Raw genomic sequence first — 22,110 nt, forward strand, 5'->3', positions numbered from 1 at the left:
TCCGGATCTGTTCTGGAGAGCGCTCCGTATATTGGAATATATTGGAACTTGCTGGGTAGTCTTCTGTGATCGAATTATAATCAGGATTCTTAGGGAAAGAAAGCTTATAGAGTTGCCTAATTTTGGTCTCTGTCTCTTTTTCTGTCTCTCTTTCATTCTCCCTTAACCTAACCAGCTGATGATGCCTTGAAACATTTGAAGTGGCCGTGCTGTTTTCCTCACATCTGTGTCCCATCTAGGCTGTGTCCAGGATGTTCACGTCTCTTCTGAGTTAAACTCAAGAAAATGAGCAGGGACCCTGCCTGGGCAAGCCCAGAAAATGCCAAAGGGAGAAGTGCAGATGGGATCTCCCTGCGCTCTGCAGTTCAGGCAGACACCTTTGGCTGCCCGGCGCTGCCCCTATACCCTAGGACAGCAAGTGCAAGGAGCGCTTTCTTCTTTCTCCTGGACACTCAGACGTGAGGCCGTTTCTCCAGCCAGCACTTCCTACCCCTCATCTCTCTCCAGGATGTATCATCATACCCTCACCAAGCTCAGACTCTTCTTTGGCTGTGGTAACTCGAGATTTTCTTCTCTGGTTGCCAGGTCTCCATTATTTCAAATCTAGGACTAGCACATTTTAAAGATGTACTTATTCAAACAATAACGGGTTTATAGACAAGACTGGTGTGCATTTTCACACCCTAGTTAACGAGAATTGCAAATAATAATATCAGTTGTTCAGTGATTTTACCTGTATTATCTCACTTTATCCTCTCAAGTATTCTGTGATGTTCCTATTATCATCCCTACGTGACTTGCCCAAGTCGGAGTGTGACCGAGCTGTTTTTCACACTCAGGTCCCCTAACTGCAAGTCTGTTGCTCTTTCCTTGACAAGACAGGTTTCTCCCTATGGAATACATGAGTAGCCAAACCCATCCAGACCTCTGTGGGCCTAATGGCTGCTGCCTGCGTGGAAATCTTGAGGTCTGGGAGAACGTGGCATTCTTAACAGGAGAGTCTAGAAATTTAGTGAGCTGGCCCTCACCTTTTCCTTGGCTGTGGCTAGGTTCCTGGGCTGGTGGTGCTAAACGTCTGAAATGGGAAAGAAGCTGTACATCCCACCTCGCAGACACAGGGAAACAAGATTAGGCTTGGTATTTGGGGCAGAGAATGAGAACAGTAAAGTATTCCATCCACAAAACATCTATAGAGCTGATGCATTTAAGTGGAGGTGCTTTCTTTAATCAAAGTCAGAAGATAAAAAGTGTCTTGTATTTTCTTCCTTTTCTTTCCCCTCCACATATTCTTCCTTATCCTATCAGCCAATAGCTGACCAGACAAAATGAGCCAGATGTTTATGTCACATGGCCCTGATATTTTGTGGTTCAGAGTTGTTAAAAAATAGAAGAGACCCTGCAGTACTTTTTTTTTAATTTATTTTTTAAAGTCAGATTGTAACAAGTAAAATTTCATTTACTTTAATTTTATTTATATATGTATTTTAGGTCTCAGTTTAAACCAAAAAAGACTAGATGATTACAAAGCTCCATTCTGTCCTTAATGTTCTGTGAGTTTACCCCAGTGGGTGGAAATTGAGTGAGACAACCTCTTACAAACTCTTGTTATCGAGATTAGTTTTTTTTTAAATCCCCCCAAATAATGACAAATTAAAGAGTGTTAATCAAATCACAATGGAGAGAGCTCTGAAGTCTCATGACCTATGATAATTCAGCTACATTTTCTCAGCATGTGGATAATTCATTTTATTTTATTTTATTTTATTAGTTTAATATTTAGGATTCCTGTTGTCTCACTTGATCCTGAATTTGGAAGAAACTGGATGTAATGCACAGACTGATGAAGATTTGCATAAGTCCCAGCAGTACGGGGACAACATTCACCATACCTCACGTTTACCTGCCAAGCACAGGGAGGCAGGCTGTTGGGGGGAATAGGAAAACGACTCCAGTCTCCTTATCAGGCACATGACGAAGTGCATCACGAATGTGGATTCATGTAGCTTCCAACCAGGAGTTCAGGAAAGCTAACGGGGAGCAGGGTTCTGAGGAGAGCAATTCCCCTCCCTGGCTCCAGGTGCCCACAGACCATCAGAGGAAGGGGCAGGGTCGCATCCTTTGAGGTGGAATTCAAATTTCTCCTTTCCTTCTAATCTTCAGTGAAATCATTAGTGCCACCAGCCTGCTGCCCAAAGTCCATCAGCACATCCTGCTCAGGTACACTTCTCTGTGGACCTTCCGTCACAGGTTTCCCCAGGGTGCCTGGGACCAATGAATGCCCTGGGCCAGAGTTCTCAGCAAGGGCAGTTTCATCCAGGGGGACCTCCACCAAGCATGTGGGGAGCAGAGTCATTTGCCAGATAAGGTTGGCACTCTTGGCTCTCCTGGTGGGCGCAGTGCTTCCCTTCTCCCTCCAGCCTTGCTGCTACCTGCCAAACTTGCTTTGAAGCAACAGAAGAAAGATCTGTTGGAGCTGCTGGACCAGGATCAGCTTCAAGGTTATGCTCCTTATAAAAACCACACGTAACAGAAGCAAAGAATTCGACTTTTAGAGTAGAAGGAATGGGACGTTGGGAGACCTAACCCAAGCCCCTCACTGTTTAGAAGAGCAAATTATGTCCAAGAGAGGTCAATGTAGGGGTAAACAAAAATGCCTTCTGCCGACCAGTCCAACATTCTTCAAATTTGCTGTGCCGCTGGCATGATGCATTCACTGGAGTGAACAAATCCTCACTGTGTTGGGAAGAATATGAAAAGAATAAATAATTCCCCATTGCTTAATGAACCTGCTAATTCATCTGGAGCAGAGACGACCTTAGGGGGCCGTGATTAGACAGCCATGGAAACGAACCAGCTTGGTGCCACTGTTTTGCAGAACGACCGCTTGGTGGCACTGTGGCCAGTAGGCAGACCCCAACAGCTCTTCACAGGGCCTGGCACACTGGCGATTTGGGGGAAAGTCCTCGTTGCATAGCAACAAGACAGTGAAAATTGCTGAGCACGCAGAGCAGCAGCTGCAGATTAACTAATCAGTGTGTTCAAAACACAAAGCATCTCAACATAGGAGGGAATTCCAAAATAATTAATACCCTTTACAGACATGAAATCACTAGTCAAAATATTATTTTAAACCCATTTTACAAATGGTAGCATTTTCGAAAAACCCCATCTCACCAAACACGCAGTTATGCCACCCACACTTACCAGGGCCTCTCTCTTTTCTCCTTTTATTATTTGACTCTCAGAATTTATGGATTCCATAGCAGTGTAATCTAGACTTTCCCTAAAAGTAAATGTTCCTGTGTTCCTGGTAGGTAGGCAGTTATATTTTTGGCCCGTCTCATTTCCCTCAGACCCTCTTGAATTTTTTGAGCCCCTACCTACAGTCTGGGCCATTCTGAATTGTTTGCTCAACTGAACACTTCTGTTCAAAAGCTCTGTCTTTCTCAGGAGAAGCCTCCTTATTATTTTTTTTAATTGAAGCATAGTTGATTTATAATGTTGTGTTAGTTTCAGGTGTAAACTGGACACCTGAAGGTAAAAGTATATATTCTTTTTTAGATTCTTTTCCATTCTCGAATAGGTTATTACAAGATATTGAATATAGTTCCCTGTGCTATACAGTAGGTCCTTGTTGTTTATTTATTTTATATATAGTAGTGTGTATCTGTTAATTCCAAAGTCCTAATTTATCCCTCCCACTCCTTTCCCCTTTGGTAACCATGAGTTTGTTTTCTATGTCTGTGAATCTATTTCTGTTTTTTTTTTAATTTTTTATTTTATATTGGAGTATAGTAGATTTACAATGTTGTGTTTCTGCTGTACAGCAGAGTGAATCAGTTATACATATACAAATATCTATTCTTTTTCAGATTCTTTTCCCATATAGGTTATTACAGAATATTGAGTAGAGTTCCCTGTGCTATACAGTAGGACCTTGTTGTTTATCTGTTTTGTATATAGTAGTTTGCATCTGCTAATCCCAAACTCCTAATTTATCCCTCCCCACATTTCCCCTTTGGTAAGCATAAATTTGTTTTCTATGTCTGTGAGTCTGTTTCTGTTTTGTAAATGTGTTCATTTGTATCATTCTTAGATTCCACATGTAAGTGATATCATATGATATTTGTCTTTTTCTGTCTGACTTACTAGAAGAAGCCTCTTTAAAAGTATTGCTTTTTAAAAACTCTCATCAACCCTAATTGAGTTATACAATTAGGATTCACCTATAATTTGAAGAATGTGTGATTTTAACTCTGCAGGAAAATGACCCCCAGAAATGCTGGGTGTGTGTATCTGGTTTCAGGGTTATGATGCAGGTCTGGAAGCTTGAGAACATCATCTGGTTTTCAGTGGCAGACAGTCAATATAGCAGTTTCAGCTGTTTGCCCACAACAGCTAGATATGGGGAATGAAAACTATAAGGGAATTCTGAATGAATCCTCTCTATTCTGCTTCCCTGCAATACCTTCCAAAGAGTGCTCTGTTTTAGGAGACTATATTCTGCTAGTAGGACCCTGAATGTGCTACGCGGACCATGGCATGGATACCTGGGCAGCAAAAGATCTGTGAAGAGTTTTATGGTGGAGAGGGTGGGGAGCACAGTGTCTGAGAAGAATGGATTTATACTCTATTCATCAGTCCAGACTCATTAAAATTCTGGGCTGATTCTCCAGGTAGATGGACTATATATACTTGAATGACCCTTTAAAAATTAGTAAAAACTGGGCACAAGACTCCAGTGACACCTCCAGCCAGCAAAGTTTTCCTTAATCACAAGTATGATGGTTGTTTTCAAGGGCTCTGGAATCAACTTCTGTGTTGAAGCTCAGGTTCTGCTTACCACCTGTTTAACCAGCAAATTCTCAAACCCCAGCTTCTCTATTTTTAAAATGGGGAAAATAACATGCCTACCTGTATTAGGGTTCTCCAGGAAGAGCAGAACCAATAGGACATAGATGACAGATATATAGGTGGATAGATGACAATATTTTAAGAAGTTGGTTCTTGCAATTAAGGGGGTCAGCCAGCTTGAAGTTTGTAGGGTGGGTGGCAGGCTGGAAACTCAGGTAGTTGCTGCAGTCTTCAGTTTGAAATCTAGGGCAGGCCAGCAGGCAGGATTTGATGCTACAGTCTTGAGGCAGAATTTCTTCTTAGGGAAACCTCATTTTTGTTTGCTCTTAAGGCCTTTAACCGAGTAGATAACCATATTATCAAGGATAATCTTAAAGTCAGTTGGTTGTAGCTGTTGAGCACATCTACAAAATACCTTCACTGCAACATCTAGGTTAGTGTTGATTAAATAACTTGGTATTCTACCGTAGCTGACATGTAAGACTATCATACCACCTTATAGGATTGTAATAAAATGAGCCCAGACCCATGTAAATCATTCATTCAGTGCATTACCAAACACATGGGAAGCCCTCAAAAAAGGTTTTCTATTGTTGTTATTTGAATTTAGTTGTTGCTAACCCAATGGATTTTTCCATTTTCAAGTTCTTCAGCACCTACTGCTATGTGCTAACTAGTAGAAACAGTTTTTTAATACCATTCTCAAATTGTGGCATCGTTTTCCTTCTTTAGCTTTTTTTCTTTTCTTTCTTTTTTAGTTCTGCTAATATTTTGCAGACTCAGGGGGAAGGAACACCTGGGAACAGGAACTTGAATGGGAGGTAGGTGACAGAGCTACTTCTATTCACTCACTCCAAAGGGGATTTTTTTGAACTATTAAGAAGGCATGGTCTAAATTCAGGATATGAAAACACTTGAGAATGCAGCCTTTTACCATCATTCTTGTGTTGCGATTTCCACATATACAGTAGAAAGAACTGATGGAGGGAAATCAGTTTCAACTGTTAATTTAACCATTCTAGTCGAATATAAGAAAAACCAGTGAAACGGGACTTAAGTCACTCCTGGCCATAGTTAATTGTAGGCAACTCTGTAGCTAAAAACATGTAACCATTATATATTTTCAGTTGAACCATAAGTGAATTGTACTGTAACTCGAAACAAATCTAAGTGAAATCAAGTGAAATTGAAGTCAAGATAGTTTTTCTTTTGTTTTTTGTTTTTTTAAAGCTATTTGATAATTGGAGTGAAGGGGCAAAGAAACACAATGAAAATCCAGACTCAAACTTACAAACACAAATATTGTAAGGAACTTTTAAGTTTATTTTGAAGAAAAATTTAAACCAGCTAAATGGTTTATGGCTTTTTTGTTTTTTTAAGAAAAGATATGTGAGTATACTGTTTGGAGGACAAAGGGGAAAAACACTGCCTATATTTATCCGTTTTGTGGTTTAAAGAAACCCTCAACTAGAACAGGCCACATATTAAAACTCAATGTAATTTCATAGACTAGGTAGAGATCTCCAATAGCACCTGCTTCCGTTTTTTGGTTTATGTGAGCTGTCACACCTTGTGGAAGGTGAAAGTGAGACCTTGCCCTTTGGCAGCTAAGATCACCTGCAGGCTGGATGCACGCAGGCTGGGTGCAGCGGCATTCATCACCTGGCCTCGGGAAACTGCTAGTGATCTTAGTGGTATTATCCCAACCTGGCTCCACCTGTCCCAGAACTGACCCCACAGACTAAGGTTGACTCTTCACTCCCTAGTCACCCTCACATTTATTCGGGAGACTGAAGTATATTAACCAGAGGCCAGTGTATTGATTTTCAAGGGGATATATTCCTTTCCAATGACCAGAATGCTTAGATGACTTATTCAGGGCACATTCTTACTGATTTTGGAATAATTGGGAATCTGGAAGTTGCTTGGTGAATATGGGATCTGACAAAAAGGAGTATGGTTATTTTTTTGTTTGTTATTATTTGGAAGATATTTTAAACTAGTTTATTTTTATAAGTTGAATATGAAATCTATATTTCACATGGAAAAAAATGGAACAATTGTATTAGTTATCTATTATTGCATATTACCCCCAAATTTGACAGATTATAATAACCCACATTTTTTTAAATCTCATAACTTCTGTGAGCAGGAATCTGGATACAGCTTAACTGTGTCCTCTGATTCACAAGGCTGCAGTCACAGGGTTAGGGTCAGGGTCTCATCTGAAGGTTCAGTGGAGGTAGCATCTGCTTGCAGGATCACGTGGTTGTTGTTGGAATTCATTTCCTTAGGGGCCTGAGGTTTGAGGGGCATTACTATTTACTTTTTGTCATTAACCCTATACCTTCTTTTCCTGTGGTATCGGCAAGCATGGTGTTCATTCCACTGAAGTGGGAAAACCCAGAACTCAGTGTGGGCTTTTGGCCTGCTGGTTCTGGGTTATCCAAGGCTACCTAGTGGAGGCACAGGCATCGTCATTTCTAGCCTGCTGACTTGACCAGGTTCGGGGCTGTAAAGTTTGGGGCTTGTCAGGCACTGTTTGCCTCTCAGGAAAGGGGCGCTGAGGCATGGCAGGATTGAATTGGGTTCTGTTGGATCTCAGGAGATTTTTCCTGCTCAAATACTTATCTAACTGCAGAGTCAAAATGGCCTGTAAGCCAAAGCTGACTGTCCAACTGCAGCCCAACCCCCAGCCCGGGAGTGTTGGGAGCACTGTGTCACAAAGCAATAGGTAAGTTAGTTGTACCCACTCTGACCCCAAGGCTTGCTTTAAGAATTCAGCTGATCTGCCTCCCAGTTATTTCTAGAGTTCACCTGGGTAGTTCTCTGCAACCCATAACCGTTTCTGAGTCACGACCACCATCTGTCTTGTGAAGTAATCTGAATTTGACATGGATGCCTCCAAACTTCCTAGAGACTTACAAAGAGTCCTTCCAGCTCCATGTGTCCTCCAGTCAGATACGTGGGGCCTCAAATGTGGCTGCTCGGGTCAGGGCCATGCTGGCCTACACCAGGCCTTTACAGTGGTCGGCTGGAAACCAACTCTCTGGCAGGGGAGGGAAATCCCTGATTGGTAGCATTTACTGATTTCTGTGGTGTCAGTACTCCCATCACTGCTGATTAAAAGCTACCAATCTGATGTCACTCAGCATGGAGTTGGGATAGATGCACATGATTGGCTTTCTTCTGGGGCCAGCAATATACCAGCTGCAGCACACTGTCGTTTTGCACGTTTTATGAAAGGCACCCTCCAGGTAGAGGGATTAAGAAAGGCTCCTCTCCGGGCAGACCTGCACCATACGTGTGACCCGGTGAGCAATGGCAGGCACCCTTTCCTCCTCACGTGGCTTGTTGAAAGGAACGTGAGGTCGATTTTAGGCCTCCTCAACTGGGTGCCTCTGTGCAATGCACATTCAGCACAACCTCACACAGCAGTCCCGCTTCGATTCATGATACTGTGTAATTAAGTAAAATGGATGGAATAAGGGAAAAGTGAGCCAGGTTACCTAGCAGCCTGAAAACCTGCTTTATCCAGATGATAGGATTACTGCCAGGTGGAACATTAACTTCTTAAAATTAATCTAGTTAATAGAAGGCTATTATTGCTAAGAAGAGCCCGCAACTATACACCATTCCAGGGATAGACATAATGATATAGCTAAAAAGACTTCAGAAACATGAGGCCTGCAATACTACATGTTTAGATTCCAGACCATTAAATATATTTATCGTTAGTGATTTAAATCTTAATAGTCAAACCCAGGCACACATGAATATTTAAAATTTAACATAATTCTGTACTACTTAAGAAGTAGCTTCTCATAACTCTATTTAGCCTACCAATTACTCTGGAAATTATCCTCCCACTTTCTTACATATGAGGAAATAAGCCGAGAGAGTACATAATTCAAGGTGACGCAAAAAATGGATTCAAGACCAGTTCTGCCTAAATCTCATACTCTTTTTACTATGCTTATACAGACATACTTCAGTGTTGTGAAACAGACAACCTGAAATGGCTCCAGTGAAGATATTTTATTTTTCATAAAAATATAATTGTACAATGCTCTTCAGAGAAAGAAAAATTCCTTCAATGCCCCAAAATACCATGTGATTTAGTAGTAATTTTCCTCTCTTTTAAAACTAAAAATGTAATTGATAATGTGCAACTGATTTCTTGTGCAACATCGCATTTACATTTTTAAATTTTATTTGCCTTTATTTTAACTAAGTCCAGTTTAAACCTATGCTTTTTGGAACAATCCAAATCAAGCCTACCAATTCAAAGATGATAAAATAAAATGCTAAATGGTGATGCTGATAAATGCTGTCAGTCAGCTGGTAAACAGTGATATGAATTTGCTGCAGCATGAAAGATCCTGATTTAGATACATTAGAAAGATTTTAGATACAATAGAAAAAAATTTAAGAACTTCAACTATATCCTAAAATTTGATCTAGTCAAACTTATTTCATATTATACTCAGTTGCTCTAATATACAACGGATCTATGCTAAATTAACAACAGAATATGACTGGTCTAAATACGTAAATTTATTTTCCCCCTTACCTTCCTTTCTTTGGGAAAAGGAAAAAGGAAATATTACTCTGTGTACTCAGAGAGCAAGGAGAACAGCAGAACAGATGAAGGGGGACTGAGCTCGCTGACTCTTCCACCCGCTTCTGTTCTCTCTCAGCCGGTATGTTGTCCTTATAGGTGAGTGAGAGATGCTAGGATTTCAGCATGCTGCTCCTTAACTGGAATGGGGCAAGAAATGCTCCAGCTGTTTTAATCAGTGACGTTTATTAACATGCTTCAAGTGGCCAAAGCGTGCAACCAGCACAACACCCAGAGCAATCAGAACACTCCTTTTTAAGACCAAGAATTTTTCTCTCGGTTTGATCTACTCCAAAATACCAAATAGATAGGTTTAGGATTAAACTGAAATAAACTGTAATTTACTTTCACCCAAAATTACATATCGGCTACCTGAGGACAAAGTCACTGCTCTTGTAAAGATACTGAAGGGAAGGGGAGTAGCTCAAATGAGCCTAAAATTTAAAGTCACAACCAGAGAAGAAACACTTCAAGCACAATGGGGACATTCCATTGAAGAGCCACATTCATTTGGAATGTTTGTTTTGAAAACAACTCTTTTGGGGAATTCAAAAGGTACTGAACAAAGCAACGTAGAGTAAGTCTTGGGCTGTTTTGCAAAATAAAAATATACATTTGAGTAGACCAGATGGCAAAAACATACCCATTACAATCTGAACACTATATTTAAAAAACTTAAATTCTGAAGGCCTGAATATTAACAATCTTTAATCTATCTATATTTGTGATCCTAAAAAGACATTAAATACCCTTAAACCCCCAGTCCTCCAAAACACAGAGAGGCCCAACAGACTGGGCTAGTGGTATATCAGTTGTCACACAGTACTAGACTAGAGATCTGAGTCTGTAACCTAAGCACAAGAGATCTTCAGGAACTCAGGCTTAGGGGAAGCACTTAATTCAAATGCATGGCCTCAGAGAAGGAGGGAGGTACCTCATCACCTGAAACTATGTGGTCCATCTCATGTTCCCCCTCACAGTCAAGCTAGACTATGATGCCTCCTCTTAAACTACTTCGCAAGAAAACACATATTGTTTGGAAGCCAAATGTTTGCTTCATTAGAGCAAAGAGCAATTACAATTTAGCAGCAACAGAGAACACAACTCCTGATTTAAGGATGGGAAAGAGAAGAGAGAGTGTTAAAGTGTCCCAGTGGGGACATCAAAAGATTCCCAGATCTGAGTGTATCATATTGAGTGTAACTCCTCAACCATCACTCCATTTGGTAGCCAGGAAGAAAGCAAAGGTAGTTGTGGTGGGAACTGGAGGGAACTCCTCTGCCTTCTGCCCCTCCTGCCAGGCCCCCTGGCGACTCTGCTTCAGTGCTTCACTCCAGAGTGGAGGCATGGCCAGGGCTGAATCGGATGCACACCCACAGTGTGTTTCTCTCTGGCTCAGAATACATTCATAAGGAAACTCAAATCAGGGAAGAAGCTAAGTGTTCTGGTTATGGCTACCGCCATTAGATCCACCAGCAATGTGTCCCTCATTTCGTTCCAGATCTCTTGAGGCAGAAACTCCATCTCAGCAGCTAATTTCATCCTATTTTCTTTAGAAAAATTCTCCAAATTAGGTGATTACAAAACGAAATGTGTGTGAACATTCACTCCTGCCCTCCCCATATACATATATAGACATACAATAGAAACACACTGTATGGGTTGTCAAGACGATGTATGTTACTGAAATGCCTAACAGGTTACTTCTTATTTAAAAATAAAGTTTGACTAATTATTCTCCAAGTACAGATTAGGCCCTAGCAAACCTGTATAAATACAGTTAGAAAAGACAGCAACAAAAGTTTTAAATAGAGGCTATCTTAAGGGCTTCCTTGATGGATTTTGTTAATGTGTACATTATTTAAAACGGGCATATCATTATGGATTATAAAAATAGAAATGTATAAATTTGTTAATACATATTCACAGCTTATGCTGGAATGGCTCACAGGAGAAATGGTTCATGCAGAAAATAAACATTACTCAAGTAAATATAAAGGAATAAGATTAGGTCCATAAAGGCTGAGAACTTATAGTCAGTAATCAGCCCATTTGGTTTCTCTTTGTAGGGCAATCAAAAACATGAAAGGAAGTGACACCTAAACACACATACACATACAATTACATGAATTACATGGAAAGAATATAAATTAACCAATAAAGCAATGTGGAATTGAAGTGCAAAAAATATAATCTTCACTCCTTCTCTCTACTGTACTTTCAAGCATTGCAACATGTTAAATGCCATGGGTGGCAATACCAACCAGAACAGGTCTGAATGTCTGTAAATTTTCTAAGTGTTGAAAACTAAAGCAAAATCCTTTGAGATCTATGATCACACATTTTGGTAGAAATTGCAAATTTACAGAGATGACTGAGCAGTAGGTAGTAAATGGAGCCAAGAAGTACAATCTTGCCTATTCATCCTCCAATAAGAATCAGAATATTGGCTTCAATCACTGACTCATCATTTTATATGCTCTTCACCCTGAAAAATAAAGTTACCAATGTAAGAATGCTTTTTTTTTTTTTTTTAATATATTTATTTATTTATTTATTTATTTGGGGCTGCCTTGGGTCTTCGTTGCTATGCGCGGGCTTTCTCTAGTTGCGGTGAGCGGGGCCTACTCTTCCTTGCAGTACACAGGCTACTCATCTCAGTGGCTTCTCTTGTTGCGGAGCATGGGCTCCAGGTGCGTGGGCTTCAGTAGTGGCACGCAGGCTCAGTAGTTGTGGCGCACGGGCTTAGTTACTCCGTGGCATGTGGGATCTTCCCGGACCAGGGCTCGAACCAGTGTCCCCTGCACTGGCAGGTGGATTCTTAACCACTGCACCACCAGGCACAGGGAAGTCTCAAGAATGCTTTTAAAGTCAATGAAGTTCGGTTAATCTGTTTTAAAATGCATGCTTTTTTTTTTTTAATTTAGTATCTACGGGAAGGCTATTTTCAAATACAGACTGAAAGAAAACTGAACTGTTTTGGCTTTTTTTCATTAATTGAATTTAGATTAAGGCAAATGTTACCTCATCTAATAACAGCTATAAAAAGCCAATCCTTCAGTTTTATAAAAAATTTTTTAAAAGATAAAAAGTTTGTAACATTTCCTTATAACTATTTTCAAGTGCTCCCAAAGCAATCACAATGATGAAGAAATCAACATATGGCATCTTCATTCTAAAACCTTAACAGTCTGTCCAACAAATGGTGCTGAGACAACTGTATATTCACATGCAAAAGAATTAAGCTGGACTTCTATCTCTCACCATATAGAAAAATTAACTCAATAGATCAATGATCTAAATATAAGGCCTAAAACCATAAAACTCTTAGGAGACAACACAGGGCAAATCTTCATGACCTTCGATTTGGCAATGGATTGTTAGATATGGTACCCAAAGCATGAACAACAAAATTAAAAATGGTCTTCCTCAAAATTAAAGTCTTTTGTACACCAAAGGATACTATCAAGAAAGCGAAAAAACCTACAGAATGGGAGAAATATGTGTAATCATATATCTGATAAAGGTCTAGAATCCAGAATATATAAAGAACTCTTACAATTCAACAACATAATGAAAGACAATTAAAACACGGGCAAGGGACATAAAGAGACATTTTTTCAAAGAAGACATACAAATGGCCAACAAGCACATGAAAAGTTGCTCAATGTCATCAGTCATTAGGGAAATGTAAATCAAAACCACAATCAGATGCCACTTCACTAGGAAGGCTACAGTTTTCAAAAATGGAAAATAAAAAGTGTTGACAAGACACAGAGAAATGGGAAACTTCATATACTATGGTGGTAATGTAAAATATTTCAGCCACTGTGGAAAACAATTTTTGGTTCCTCTAAGAGTTAAATATAGGCACTTCCCTGGTGGTCGAGTGGGTAGGACTCCGTGCTCCCAATGCAGCGGGCCTGGGTTTGATCCCTGGTCAGGGAACTAGATCCCACATACATGATGAAACTAAGAAGTCAGCATGCCGCAACTAAGACCCGGCATAGCCGAAATAAAAATAAATAAATAAATATTTTAAAAAATAAATAAAAGTTAAATATAGAATTACCATATGACCCGGCAATTCCACTTCTAGGTATATACCCAAAACAACTGAAAACAGGTACTCAAATACATACTTGTACATGCATGTTTATAGTAGCACTGTTCACAATAGCAAAAGGTAGAAACAGATATCCATCAGTGGATAAATGGATAACAAATTGTGGTATACATATACAATGGAATATTATGCAGTCATAAAATGGAATGAAGTACTGATACATGCTACAAGGTGGATGAACCTGGAAAACATTATGCTAGGTCAAAGAAGCCAGACACAGAAAGTCACACAGTGTGATTCCATTTATACGAAATATGCAGAGGAGGTAAATCCATAGAGACAGAATGCAGATTCATAGTTAACAGGGGCTGGAGGGAGGGGGTAACAGCGAGCAACCTGCTAATGCATTTGGAGTTTTCTTTTGGGGTGATAAAATGTTTTCTAACCAGACGGAGGTGGTAGTTGTACAACACTGTGAACGTACTAAATTCCTCTGAATTGTGACTTTAAAATGATTAATTTTGTTATGTGAATTTCTCCTTAATTAAAAAAAAATCCTTACAGGTGATGGGCTACTGTACTAGATAGAGCCTGAACTAGGTGAGGACAGGTTCTACCATTATAGCTGTGTGACCTTGGGCACCTTACCAAACAGCACCTGTGCTATTTCTTCATCTATAAAATAAAAAGTACAATTATACTTCACACAATTACTGGAGGAAATAATTACGATAAACATAAGTGAAAATACTTTGTAAATCAAAATCAAAGGTATTGTTATTATTAACAGTAACTAGGGAATTCCCTGGCAGTCCAGGGGTTAGGACTTGGCGCTTTCACTGCCGAGGGTGCAGGTTCAATCCCTGGTCGGGGAACTAAGATCCCGCAAGCCGTGCAGTGCGGCCAAAACAATAACTAGACTGGTACACTCTCACTTATTGACTGAGTCTACTTTAAAATTTTCCCATGAATTTATCAGTTGCTCTTTATAGACCCCATGTATAACGCATTTCAATATTTAGAATCTAACGCCAGTTCACTTGCTTATTAGTGTATTACAAATGACATCAACATTTTATTTTATTTGAAGACACAGCAAGGAAAGTGGTCAACAGAAAGCCTACTTTAAGTCACTCTTCGAAAGATAAACTCTCCCATGTACTGTACTCACAGGAATTGCTGTTAGCGTCTGTCTTCCCAGCTTTCAGGTGCCTGCTTGAGTTCTGCTGAGATTTGTTCTGCTCTTCTCCAGTGAGTAGGGCCTTTATTTCAGAAGGGATTTTCCCTTGGTCCATTGCCATGCACCACTGCTTGTACTGAAATATGTAAAATATATTTAAATAAAATTTTACTAGTCAGAGTTCAGCAACCACAGGTGGAAATCCTAGACATAAGAACTCCCATAACTAGAGGTCAAATTGACTGCTGGGAATCCCACCTTCTGTTGTATTCCTGTTTATAACCTAGGACATGGATGAGGCCTGCTATCTTCAGAAGAGGGTGAAAAACTACTGCTGAATCTTCTTGTGATGTGCTGGAGTAGTGCTCAGATTAAAAAGGGCCCTCTGGCTAAAAGAATATCTCCCCATGGAGTGCCATTCATTAGAATTCATCTCTTTTTGCTGACTGTCACATTATTATTTCTACTCCTAAAATAAATAATTTTGTAATTTCCTTTCTCTATTTCATAAATATTCACTAAACATCTACTTTCTACCAGAGTGTGTACTATGGACTTTGGGGGTATAAAAGATTAATCAGTCCAAAGATTATGTCCTCCAGTGGCTTACAGTGCAGAAGGTGAAAAATAATTTACAAGTCCAATTCAACGTATTAAAAAAAAGTCTACTGAATAGTGTACATTTGGACTCTCTTCATGACCCGACTTAATTCTCTTACCTTCTAAAAAGCTGGGGGTAGCCTGTCCCAGTTTTGTAATGATCATGTTAGCATTATCTCTCTCTTTTCCAACCTGTCACCCCCTCCCCTGAGCTCACAGTACTAATGGGGTTTCTATTCCCTTTTACCTATTCTCTTGTATATGTCTACAGCTACTACCTGAAGTCTGAATGAATGAATGAATAAAACCAGGCCAAATAGTATCATACTATGCATATTACTACATACCGTTGCACTGCTTTTTCCACTTAGCAATATCTTGTAAGTGTCTTTTTACATCAGTAAACATACATGTGCACTGTGATTTTCATGGCCTACAAAGCAGTCCAACACATGAATGTAGTATAATTTAACCAATCCCCTACTGCTGAACATTTTGGTTATTTTCGATTTTTTTTTCCTGTCATAAACAATCCCTTAAAGAAACAGTCACTTTCCACTCCCACCAGCAATGTATGAAGATGCTTATTTGCCTATGTGCTGGCTAACAGATGAATGTGCTGTCCCACGTTCGTCAACTGGATAGCTAAAAACTGGTATCTTCATGTTTTAATATAGCTTAGGTTGATTGTTTCATGCGTTTATTGACAGACTTTCTTACCATTTCCAGTTCCTCTCTGAGGGCACAAATGGCTCTTTCCCGACTGGATACCAACTCTTCCAAATACTGATATCTCAGTTTTTTTCGGGCCCGGCATTCTCTTGCACTCTGCCGGCTCCTCTCGAGTTTTGCCTTCAAGTCAATTTTGGCTGGCTTTCGACCACGTTTGCCGGGCTTCTTCACTTTACCTCCAACCACCTTCAGCAAGAGAGAGAAACAGTTAATTTTTTTCCTAGTTCTGGGTCTAGGAAAGTGACTGCGGCTGTATATTAGCAAGGAAAACATTTACAAATAACCAATAAATGGAGTCTGTGGCACTAAGAAAGCATAATCCCATCAAATGCCTTATGATTCTTTGCTTCATAATTTCTTTTTCTGATACTTTTGATACCATGAATGTGAGAGAAGAAATAGTATAAGTTTTCATTATTTCTTCAATAATAAACTTGTTCTATACAGAGCTTAACAGTAAACTTTATGAACCATGTGTAGCTAGATAGTAAAAAACTAAAAGACTGCCATTAAATATTTTGTTCACATAGAATTTTTATTGACTTAATAAGTAAGACAAAATATTGAAAATTAAGTTCAGTATGATCTCAATCTTATAAAACAACACATAGAAGAAAGGATCGTAAAAGGTCAGTGGCGGGGAGGAATCAAGATGGCAGTGTGGGAAGACGTGGAGTTAGCGTCTCCCCACAACTAGGGTGCCTGACGGCCACTGGTGGGGGAACTCTGACCCCCGAGGAGATGGGAGGAAACCCAAAGTGAACCGGTAGGACGTAGGGGGACCGAAGGGGGTAGGAGAAGTGGAGGCCAGACAGGATCAGCTCCCCTGAGGCCAGGGAAATCAGAAGAGGCAGGTGGGAGGGACTCTTCCAAGAAGAGCAGGAGAGGAGTGGAGGGCCATCACCCAGCCCACTCAGATGCAGGGAGCCTGCTGGGCTCCCAGGTGAGGTCCCGTGCCCTCTGAGACTGCGGTGGGGGGCATGCCTGTGCCCCTTCTGTTCCTTGAGCCTAAGCCCCACCCCCAACAGCACCCAGGGCCTTTTCCAGCCCTGTGGGTCCTGAGCATTGGCCCCGCCCACTGCCCAAAACTCGCCCTTGTTTAGGCCCCGCCCTCCACAGCCAAGGCCTTCCCCCGCCCTCCCTTTTTTTTCCTTTCCCTCTGTTACTATTGTGGTACTGATATACCTTCCGGTTGTTGACATACCTATATTTTTACATTCTTTCTAACATATTTGTTAGTTTCTTCGTCTAATTTTATTTTTTACTTTATTATTTTTCTCCTTTTTTTTTTCTTGCCACCCCACATGGCTTGTGGGTCCTTGATTCGCCAGCCCAGGGTCGGGGGGAAGCTCCTGCGGTGGGAGCTCCGAATCCGAACCACTAGACTAACAGAGAACCTCAGACCCCAGGAACTAATAGACAACTAACAGAGAACCTCAGACCCCAGCACTGGAGTGAGGTCTCACAGAGTTCCTTATCTCAGCACCAAGACCCAGCTCTACCCAATAGCCTACAAGCTCCAGTGTTGGAAGCCTCAGGCCAAACAACCAGTAAGACAAGAACACAATTCCACACATTAAAAAAATAATAATAATGAGATGGCACAAAAATATGTCACAGATGAAGGAGCAAGGTAAAAACCTACAAGACCAAATAAATGAAGAGGAAATAGGCAATCTACCTGAAAAAAAATTCAGAGTAATGATAGTAAAGATGATCCAGAATCTCGGAAATAGAATGGAAGCACAGATTGAGAAAATACAAGAAATGTTTAACAAAGATCTAGAAGAACTAAAGAACAAACACAGATGAGCAACACAATAACTGAAATGAAAAATGCACTAGAAGGAATCAATAACAGAATAACTGAGGCAGAAGAACGAATAAATGAGCTGGAAGACAAAATGGTAGAAATAACTGCTGAGGAGCAGAATAAAGAAAAAAGAATGAAAAGAATTGAAGACAGTCTCAGAGACCTCTGGGATAACACTAAATGCACCAACATTCGAATTATAGGGGTCCTGGAAGAAGAAGAGAAAAAGAAAGGGTCTGAGAAAACGTTTGAAGAGATTATAGTTGAAAACTTCCGTAACATGGGAAAGGAAATGGTCACCCAAGTCCAGGAAGTACAGAGAGTCCCATAAAGGATAAACCCAAGGAAAAATATACCAAGACACAAATTAATTGCACTAACAAAAATTAAATTCAAAGAAAAAATATTAAAAGCTGCAAGGGAAAAACAAAAAATAACATACAAAGGAATCCCCATAAGGTTATCAGCTGATTTTTCAGTGGAAACTCTACAGGCCAGAAGGGAGTGGCAGGATATACTTAAAGTGATGAAAGAGAAAAATCTACAACCAAGATTACTCTACCCAGCAAGGATCGCATTCAGATTCGATGGAGAAGTCAAAAGCTTTTCAGACAAGCAAAAGCTAAGAGAATTCAGCACCACCAAACCAGCTTTACAGCAAATGCTAAAGAAACTTCTCTAAGCAGGAAACACAAGAGAAGTAAAAGACCCACAAAAACAAACCCAAAACAATTAAGTAAATGGTAATAGGAACATACATATCAATAATAACCTTGAATGTAAATGGATTAAATGCCCCAACCAAAAGACACAGACTGGCTGAATGGATACAAAAACAAGACCTATATATATGCTGTCTACAAGAGACCCACTTCAGACCTAGGGACACATACACACTGAAAGTGAACGGTTGGAAAAAGACATTCCATGCAAATGGAAATCAAAAGAAAGCTGGAGTAGCAATACTCGTATCAGATAAAATAGACTTTAAAAAAGACTGTTACAAGAGATAAGGAGGGACACTACATAATGGTCAAAGGATCAATCCAAGAAGAAGATATAACAATTATAAATGTCTATGCACTCAACACAGGAGCACCCCAATACATAAGGCAAATGCTAACAACCATGAAAGGAGAAACTGACAGTAACACAATAACAGGAGGGGACTTTAAAACCCCACTTACACCAATGGACAGATCATCCTAACAGAAAATAAATACGGAAACACAAGCTTTAAATGACACAACAGACCAGACAGATCTAACTGATACTAAATAACCAAGAGATCACTGAAGAAATTAAAAAATACATCACTAATTATTAGAGAAATGCAACTCAAAACTACAATGAGGTATCACCTCACGCCGGTCAGAATGGCCATTATCAAAAAAGCTAGAAACAATAAATGCTGGAAAGGGTGTGGTGAAAAGGGAACCCTCCTACACTGTTGGTGGGAATGTAAATTGATACAGCCACTGTGGAGAACAGTATGGAGGTTCCTTAAAAACTAAAAATAGAACTATCATATGACCCAGCAATTCCACCCCCAGCAATTCCACCCAGCATATACTCTGAGAAAACCATAATTCAAAAAGAGACATGCACCACAATGTTCACTGCAGCACTATTTACAATAGCCAGGATATGGAACCAACCTAGATGTCCATCAACAGATGAATGGATGAAGAAGATGTGGCACATATATATAATGGAATATTACTCAGCCAGAAAAATAAATGAAACTGAGTTATTTGTAGTGAGGTGGATGGACCTAGAGTCTGTCATACAGAGTGAAGTAAGTCAGAAAGAGAAAAACAAATACCGTACGCTAACACATATATATAGAATCTAAAAAAAAGAAAAAAAAAAGAGTGGTACTGATGAACCTAGTTGCAGGGCAGGAATAAAGAGGTAGACATAGAGAATGGACTTGATGGCATGGGGTGGGAGGGCGAAGTGAGAGCAGCATTGACATATACACTACCGAATGTAAAATAGCTGGCTGGTGGGAAGCAGCAGCATAGCACAGGGAGATCAGCTCGGTGCTTTGCCATGACCTAGAGGGGTGGGATAGGAAGGATGGGAGGGAGGCTCAAGAGGGAGGGGATATGGGGACATGTGTATGCGTATGGCTGATTCGCTTTGTTGTGCAACAGAAACTAACTCGGTCTTGGGAAGCAATTATACTCCAATAAAGATCTATTAAAAAAAAAGTCAGGATTTCTCTGATAGGTGTGATTATAAAAAGCTTTTTTCTCATCTATATTTTTTATGATTTTTAAATATTTACAATTAGAAAAACATAAAATTTGTATACAAAATTATGTGTATAAATAAATATATAAGAATCCTAAACAATTTGGCTATCAATTCCCTCTTCAAATTTGTTGAGCCCAAGGGAACACACAGAAGTCCCTGAAATCTTCAGGATAATTGTCTCCTGCCTTTACAAGTCTATAATTATAACCCTAGACTGTCTCAGGAGATTTCTACCTGCTCCCTCTGGTGTCATAGACATCCTCTCAATATCCCTGTTATTCATTTATCTGCATAGGCACAGTTTTTTGGTGACTGCCAGAGTAATTTAATGTTCTTCACTGTTTAGCTTTGGAACCTCCCCAAGTTCTTATATAAGATGTAACTATGAGATAAAGATGATGAATTTTAAATACATGAAACTGAACTTATACATCAAATGAATTTCCTTTAAAGGAGTCACTTTGAAAGGGGTAAATTTATTCCAATGAATAAGCTTTCTTGGAAACTGCTTTTGGAGCCAGTTTCTTACAAGCCACAACACAATATTACTTTCGCCGTAATACTTTCGAATGATACATTATTCTTTAAATTCCCAATCTGATGGTCCGCTTTGTTTATCTGACGAGGCTCCAAATGATGTCTAGGTCTTTCTGAAAATTACCCTCAGAGAATAAAAATGTCACTACTTTAGTGTACTGAAAGGAATATTGTTGAGGCTTTAAAGGCAATTCTAAAAGAGAAGATGCAAAACTCAAACACTGGCAAATCATTGGAATAAATGCAGAAGTCTTACCAGGTAACAAAACTAAAAGGATCAATCTCCATTTGGATATAAAAACTCTAATTTGTTTGTGTGTTTGGAATCACTATTAATACCATAAACCAACAATGCCCAGTACCCTATAAAGATCAGATCTTTACTTGGTATCATGGTTGGGTCAGGAAAACCAAACTTCAAATGTTAATCAGCTACATTTACCAGAAACTGTCATAACAAGGCGGCGAACCACTGCATCTAGCATTTTATAGGGTGGCTCTGAAATGAGCCTGAATACTCTGAGGCTCTGGAAGAAAATCCTTTCCACTACCATCCTAAAACCTAGCTGCTTCAGTACTGCTCCCAAATGAGTTTTAACTTTTCAAAAACTGGTCTTTCAAAGCTTTCCTATTCTGTCTCATCACATTTTGATTCCAATATAATAATATATACCTCAGGAAACTTTTTTTCAAAATCAAATATATGATTAGCACTTGAAGGATAACTAGTTGATCCAAATATTACTATGGGCTAAATTTTAAATTATGCCTATATTATATCAACTGCACAATTTCAATAAAGTATTTTGAAATCACCCTAGATTAAAACAAAGTGTATTTGCTATTGACAGTCTTTAAAAAGCAATATATTTATAGCCTAAAATCATGTCTATAGTGAAATAAATGGTAATCACATCTATTCTTTATGTAGTAAAATGAGTTATCAGTCACATACCACTCACTATAATCCAATACCTTATATATTGCTGTTTTTAATTAATTCAGGAATGGAATTCAGGAATGGCTGCCTTTGAGAAGCCAGCAAGAGGACACAGTGTACTGCACAGACTTCACTGATTTTTTACACAAACCTAGCATAGTCATAAAAATCAAACAAAAGGTATAGCCCTTTGTTTAGTTTTCATGGTAGCAAAATATTTAAACTGGAACTATTTTATTCCTTTTTTTAAATTAGAAAGGCACAGTAAATGAATCAGGGTTCCTGCATTTTATGTCATCTGTAAAATTATATTTAAGACCACATAACCACCACTTCTCTAGCTTAATTTTTCCTCAGTAATAGACTGAATTATTGGCTTTTGGTGTCAGCTAAAATCTGATTAGCATGCCAGTTTTCAAGAGAGTGAAACACATCACAGGATTATTATAAATCTTAAGTAAAATAATGTATGAAAGCACTTTTTTAGAAAAAAAAGGGTATTATA

At 39.4% G+C, this 22,110-nt stretch overlaps 2 protein-coding genes across 9 annotated transcripts in view; one reads left to right on the forward strand and one right to left on the reverse strand.

The window, feature by feature from the left end:
* GPR19 (G protein-coupled receptor 19) overlaps positions 1 to 22,110 on the forward strand; it is an 80,864-nt gene that overhangs the window by 31,582 nt on the left and 27,172 nt on the right. For 2 of the 4 annotated variants that reach the window (XR_003437802.1, XR_003437799.1), the window contains 2 exons: positions 5,613 to 5,675; positions 15,009 to 15,215. The gene's annotated coding sequence lies outside the window, so the exon portion shown is untranslated. Of the gene's footprint in view, positions 1 to 1,768; positions 1,784 to 5,612; positions 5,676 to 15,008; positions 15,216 to 22,110 lie in introns of those variants that run through there. The other 2 variants (XR_003437800.1, XR_003437801.1) reach the window with 2 other exon arrangements.
* Positions 1 to 22,110, reverse strand: part of CREBL2 (cAMP responsive element binding protein like 2) — a 56,133-nt gene that overhangs the window by 17,482 nt on the left and 16,541 nt on the right. For 2 of the 5 annotated variants that reach the window (XM_027129566.1, XM_027129567.1), the window contains exons 2-3: positions 16,042 to 16,239; positions 14,713 to 14,857 (exon numbers count right to left, since the gene is read on the reverse strand). In XM_027129566.1, coding sequence (XP_026985367.1) covers positions 14,713 to 14,857; positions 16,042 to 16,239 — 343 coding nt within the window. Of the gene's footprint in view, positions 1 to 1,847; positions 2,734 to 10,991; positions 11,964 to 13,827; positions 14,217 to 14,712; positions 14,858 to 16,041; positions 16,240 to 22,110 lie in introns of those variants that run through there. The other 3 variants (XM_027129569.1, XM_027129570.1, XM_027129568.1) reach the window with 3 other exon arrangements.

Source organism: Aethalodelphis obliquidens, unplaced genomic scaffold (genome assembly GCF_003676395.1).
Source record: "Aethalodelphis obliquidens isolate GAN/ISIS:26980383/991018 unplaced genomic scaffold, ASM367639v1 scaffold36, whole genome shotgun sequence".
NCBI lineage: Eukaryota > Metazoa > Chordata > Mammalia > Artiodactyla > Delphinidae > Aethalodelphis > Aethalodelphis obliquidens.